The sequence below is a fragment of the Falco peregrinus genome, chromosome 14, assembly GCF_023634155.1.
Source record: "Falco peregrinus isolate bFalPer1 chromosome 14, bFalPer1.pri, whole genome shotgun sequence".
Taxonomy (NCBI): domain Eukaryota; kingdom Metazoa; phylum Chordata; class Aves; order Falconiformes; family Falconidae; genus Falco; species Falco peregrinus.
In genome coordinates this window covers 16887652-16894057 of record NC_073734.1, presented here as the reverse complement: position 1 = coordinate 16894057, position 6406 = coordinate 16887652, and the positions used below count along the sequence as shown (strand labels likewise).

At 44.5% G+C, this 6406-nt stretch overlaps 1 protein-coding gene across 1 annotated transcript; it reads right to left on the bottom strand.

Moving 5' to 3' along the window:
• Positions 1-1077: 1077 nt before the first annotated feature.
• Positions 1078-6186, bottom strand: LOC101922328 (histamine H3 receptor-like). The gene is made up of 3 exons (XM_055818591.1): positions 5912-6186; positions 5671-5837; positions 1078-3369 (listed from the first exon to the last, which is right to left on the bottom strand). Exons 1-3 carry the CDS (start codon positions 6165-6167, stop codon positions 2488-2490), a joined length of 1305 nt encoding a protein of 434 aa, XP_055674566.1. The 5' UTR covers positions 6168-6186; the 3' UTR covers positions 1078-2487.
• Between the last annotated feature and the right edge of the window lie 220 nt (positions 6187-6406).

Here is a 6406-nt window from a genome sequence, read left to right as displayed (position 1 = left end):
CTAATGTGGAACCTTCTGATTGTTGGGACAGAAAAATCAAGGCAGAGTTGGGCAAGCAGGGAGGAGGCTGTTAGCAGTTCTAATGTAGAAATTCATCATTCAAAACCAGTGTTTTTCCAAATGATGCTGAGACTGTGTGTTTGTTTCAGAATGCTTTTATGATATATCTTGGGAGTGTGGTGGAGAATCCTACTGGATTCTAGGTCTGTGCTAGGGACATGAGTAACTGTTAAATGACAAGATTTTAAGAAACTGAGTGGCAGAGCAATTGCCAATGGCAACTCCTGTGGAGACTGGTCTAGTCTACATGTAGGTTAATGCCAGTTGCTGAAAGTTTTGAAGTGACTGTTTTATCTTAACTGAATGTAATGTTCTAAAGTGAACTGATTAAACTTCCTTACTCCTTTAGTTGACCACTGTTGTGAAAATTGTCCTGGCTTGATTGGACAGCAAGTGATGTTTTAGTGAGAGCATCTGATAATTTGGTGCTACCTGTTTTCTAAAAAAGGCAAATAGGATCCTAGGAAACAAGAGCTATGGAGCAGACAACTAGATCATTGATCTACTGATGTATGTCTGGCTTGGAGGAAAGGAGGAATCAGGAGATAATCTAGTGGCTTTAATTGCCCAGTGGTATAATTAATGCTCTTAAAAAAATCTTAATGTTGCCTCGTTACCTGTTGATGCTGTTCCTTTTAAGTGAACCCTCAAGCTAATTATTTTGTTATAAAACATCCATAGCAGAACATGATGATCACATTCATGTAATAGGGATATGTCCTCCTAGTTTACAGTATTTGCCAGCTGTGGTTGTTTATTCCTGAAGGTCAGTCCTTGTAACTTGGGAATTGTCTTTGAATAATGGTTTGGCAGTTTCAACTGCAGTTACCCAGATGTTGTAGGATAGTGCTTTTTCCCATGTTACCACTTGTTAAGGCTACAAAGTTAAGACTCTTCACAGTTCTTAATTACTTTTATTGAAACTTTATGAAGTAAATCACTTCAAAATACTCTTTGTAAACTTTAAGATCAACATGCGTTTTGGCTGTGGCAATGGACAACTACAGCTTAATACAACTACAGTTCACCAACTACCACTCTTTTGTCAGCCGAGGAAAGTGTGTGTTAAGCATTTTCTACGTAGCTTATGATGGAAACAAACTTGTATCACTAGTGATGTTCCAATTGATTCTTCTTGTGGGATAAATCTAGTCAAAACCTAGGATCTAGCTGTGTGAGCTTCTCTTGTGGCAGAGGCACAATAGCAGAAAGAGTTTGTAGCTGTTCATGTTTTTGTTTTTCACACTCATGGTCAATAGCAAGGTGGTAAATTTTAACACATTTTTTTGAGTCATGCTAGTCATGATGCATGACTTAAAAAATATCTAAGCACTTCAAGTAATAATTTTCTTTTTTTGACCACTGACTTGATGGATGGATAGATCCAGTGGGTGAGGTAGGGGAAAAAAAAAGTTGGGTGGGTTTTTTTCCTTTCGGAACTAGTAGAAGTCTTCCCTTGGAGTAATTTTTAAAACATTTCTAGTTAATTTACCTAAAGCTCTGTCTATAGCAAGATCTGTCTGTCATAGATCTCAGATAAATTATGCTTACTCTTCTATCTTTTGCTTTCAGTGTAAGAGTTAATACTTGTCAGTGCTGGTAAGAAGTAGAGGTTTGACTTGAGTAGATTCTTGCCCATGTGGGATCATGGCAGGGGACAAGTTGTTACAGCTGAGGGAGGAAACTCATGGTGAAACTTCCAATAAACTCTCAATTCTCATCTCCTGTCTCCTATCACAAAGCTCAAAACCCTTTTATATTTCTGTTTCTAAATTTAATTCTACTAGAAATTCTGCTCTTGTTTCTCAATCACCTTTTCCACTGAAATCAGTGCTCCCTTACCTGCTACGCTTGCTCAGCTTCACTGGTAACCTGACTGTTCAGGTGCCTCTTGTCCCATGCTTTTTCTGGACACCAGTATTTAGATTTTTGCATTGGGTCAGATCTTGTCTGGCTTGCTGCTAAGTTGAGGGGGGAAAAGCATTCTACACTTAACAGCTGAGACCTTTGGAGTCTTAAGAGTGGGTTTGGGGGTAAAATATAACCAGTCTAAGGCTAACACTTCATTTAATTCCTTACCGGCAATATTTACAGTTATTAAAAGTGAGAGCGCCTGAACTCTAGTTATTGGCCATGAATGTTATATTCCCTTTTCAGCACTTTAATGTTAGTGCACCATTTTAAAAGATATACTGTTGGCATAATTTCCAAAAGAGCTTTGAGAAATTATCTTTCTTTTCATTGCTGTGATTTCTCCAGCTACATGGATGACTGTATATACATGAATATCTACACTTTTACCTACTTAAAAATATTCCATGCACTACCCAGTGCACATTGTACTTAATACTTGCAGGTGAATGTTAGCCAGTTTATGCTCCCACTGAAAGCAAGATACACTAATTGTTAGCTTTCACACTTTTTTTTTTATGTAAAAATATGAGGATGAATTTTGGCTTTTCCTGGACACAGGAGTTTTATAAAGGCCTTTCTAAAGCTCATGTGACACAGTGGGTATAGAACAGGGTTAATGGCTGAATTCACCCACAGAAGCCAAAATGAAGTCTCATAGAGTGAGTGCTGCACACAGTGCCCATGGCAGGCTGCTCGGATGATCATCAGAAGTGTATATGGAGCCCAACACAAACCAAACACACAGACAATAATTGCTAAAGACTTTGCTACTCTCTTATCCCGGGAAAGTCTAAATCTACTTCCCATAGTGTTAGCAATGTCCACTCCGCTAGTGGCATTGCATATGCTTTCTGTAGTTTTGTAGAAACCATTCTTATGGGGCTTGGTCTCGACTTCCACCTGAAGTGGTGGAAGGTCTTGATTGACATTCAAATTTAATGACTGATTGTCAAGCTTATGTAGGTTGAACCTCGAAGCCTTTCTGGGCGGAGAAAGGCTGCTTGCTCTCTTCTCATGTTTGTGTCTCTTAGGTTTTACAAAAAATACAGTGTGTTCTCTTTTTTCCCCCTGGAAACTCATTTCACAGTCCTCTTGACCAGGTGGCAAGTTTTCATTTCTGAGGGATGTGCGTTTCCTGATGTTGAGGTAAATACTTAAGTTAAAGTATGCAACAGTGAGGAAAGGTGTAAAGAATTCAATCGTAGAGGCAATCATTAGGAAATACCAGTTGTGGAAGAATTCTGCATGACATTCTCCTTCAGGGAGGATGCTCTTTTGGGCAATGTGCTCCCAGCTGAGAATGGCTGGACCATAGAGAAGAAAAGCAGCAATCCATACAGTGATCATCTTCAATACTGCATTTCTGGTCATCCTTTTCTGAGCCCTGTAACTGACCTGAGAGAGAGAGGAAAGTTGTCACATACGTTACTAGTGTCTCAAACAGTTATATGGCTACCTTGGGCAATGGTCCCCTCTGCCACTTGTGAGGGCTGGTAATATGTTGGTTTAGGGATGAGGGTTATGCCAAGCTTACCGGTACCACAGAAAAGCTATTTCTGAAATAGCTATTCCAACAAACATTACCAAGGTGACTGGATATGTTCTGAGAATGTGCATGGGATCTTAAAAGCTAGAAAACCAAGGCTTTTCCAAAGCAAATAACAACTGCTATTCTTAGAACTGGTTGTCACCAGTTGCTTACACATTCAGTTGCATTAGCTGTGACAGTAGGTTACAGAACATGGCCCTTCAAAATTCACTTAGATTTTTTTTTTAAATCGTTGAATGTGAAATACAGAAAAGGATTGGAATTCATAGAATGCCTATGCAAGTTCTTTTCTTTTTGCTTTGTAGAGAGAGAGCCTTTTTTTTTTCTTAATGTGAAAATCACACCAAAAAAAATTAATGGATAACAGCTTTTACTTCTGCTTGATACCCTTTATTTCATGCTTTACAAGAAGAATAACTATTTCCCTTATTTAGAAAATAAAGAAGCTAAGGTGTAAAAAAAAAAACAAACAAAAAAACCAAAAACCAACAAAAAACCCCAAACAAAAAAAAAACCCTGTCAGTAATACTGAATCAGAAAATTGTATCAGCAGTCTAATTCAGTAGAATCCTAAGATCTTCTGTTTCTCAGTATTCTGATTCCCTGGTGTACTGGACAATATATATATAGCAAATTGGAATTTAATCTTCATATCTCTACAGTGGCCACACAGTGTTTTGAAATATGAAGTCCTTGAGTCTGAATTCTGTATAGGATTCATGTTTACTGTCCCAGTCTGTGGACATTGATCTCCAAAGCCAGTGCTGTTCTGGTAGAATACCCACACGGCTGAAGAATGCCGAGTTTGTCTGAATTGGGTCTGATTTTGCAATCCCTGAGAAAGCTACTAATGATTTCAGGAGCAGTCTGGCAGGAATATTACCATTTTCATTGAGATTGAAAATAATTTAGAACTTCCTACGTTTAGAACACTTCCTGTGTTCTTACACTGCCCTCACCCAACAGGCAGCTTCTGTACTCTTGTCTGGAGAGGGGTTTTATATGGAGGATTAAGTATTTTTCAAGTGGATGATTTTTTTCCTTTATTATGACCAGTTTCCCTTTCTGTTTCTGAAGCCATCCAGTCTATATATTATGTGTATAGTCATGAGTTTGGTTTATGAAAGCAAAATTCACGGCTAATTCAGAACCTAGAAAATAAAGGAATTCTGAGTGTTGACTGTTTAAGAATTAATCTGTTCATTTCTTCCTCTTCAAAAAGAAGTTGCATATAAACTGGTAAAGTGAACTTGCAGCCTCTATACTGTTTGCTAAAAAGTATCATTGTCTTTTAGTGTGATTTAGAATGAGCAGTGAAGCTAAATTAACCTTGTAAGGAAATGTGGGTGGAACAGGGGGCTAAAGAATAATGAAGTGTGTGTAGAAGAGTGAAGGTAAAATGTGTAATTTAGGACCACCCAAAGGACTTTGAGGCAGTGGGATCTAGGAGAAAATGAAGTTAGCTTTTGACTTTTACAGAATTTAGACTACTTTTTCGCTAACTGACGTGCTGCATGACTGAGGCATGGCTCTAGCTGTCTCTGTGGTTGTTACATGGAAATAGCATTTTTATCCTTTGAAAGATGTTAATTTATATTCTGCTACTTTTGCACCATGTGCAGCTGTATGCATCAAATTCTCTCTGAGAGTTTGGTACCCACTGCAGGGAGGGAGGTCTGTCTTGTGTTGCAGCTGGGGTGCTGCCAGGCTGGCTTGGGCTGTCAGTTACCAACAGGTGCATGGCGGTGTTCTGAGGGAGATGGTCTGTTCCAGCTGGGTGACACTTTCTACGCTTACCCAAGGTGTGGCTGGTGAGGAAATAAGTACGCCTTGCTCCCTCTGCACTTCTAGCCAGCGCAGCAGCATGTGCAACCTGCGCCCGTGGCTGAAGCAGAGTACCTCTTCCCATGCAAGACAGCGAAGCAAATGCCTCTTCCGCCAAAGCTGATCGCTCCCAGAAGTGTCACCAGGACGGAGGGGAACCGCCTGGGTACCCTGTCTCCTGTGGTGTCTGGGTGCGGTGCAGTGGGGCTGAGTGCCAGGCCCCCTCCGGGCGACCCTCCCGCCTGGAAAGGCAGCCCCCCGTGCAGGCGACCCTCCTCCCTGGAAGGGCAGCCCCCCCTGCGGACCGCTCGCCCGGCCCTTACCGCTTTGGTGACAGAGATGAACCTGTCGAAGCTGATCAGGACGATGTTGAAGACGGAGGCAGTGCACACCAGGTAGTCTACCACCAGCCACAGCTTACACAAGCCCCTGCCGAGCCTCCACTCGCCCGTCAGCACGTAGGGGATGTAGAGGGGGATGCAGAAGCCGCCTGCGGACAGAGCTCGGCGGTGACAGGTGCGGCGCCGCGGCCCCCCCCGCCCCTCCCGGCGCCCCGGCACTCACCCACCAGCAGGTCGGCGACGGCCAGGTTGAGGAAGAAGAAGTTACCCTGCGTGCGGAGGCTGCGGTCCACCACGAACGCCAGAATGACCAGGGCATTGCCCAGCACCGTGGCCAGCACCAGCAGCCCCATGAGCGCCGCCAGCAGCGCGGCGGTGGCGCCGCCGAAGGGCCCGCCGCGCTGCCCGCCCGCCGCGCAGCCCTCGCCCGCCGCCCGCGGGCTGCCCGAGGGGTTGAGCCACGGCGAGTCCTGCCCCATGGCTGCCGGCGGAGCGCCCGCTGCCTCCCCGCGCTCCGCCGCTCTGCCGCCGGCGCCGCCCCCGCCCCGCCACAGCCCCCGCCGGGCGGCGGGCGGGGCCGGGCGCTGCGGGGCGGCCCCGGCGCGGCCGAACTTCGCGGCGCCCTGAGCGTTCCCGCCGGCCGCGGGGGCTCCTCCGGCAGCCCGGCCCGTCGGGCGCCCTGAAGCGAAGCTCCCGCGGGCTCGCCCGGCTCCCTCCC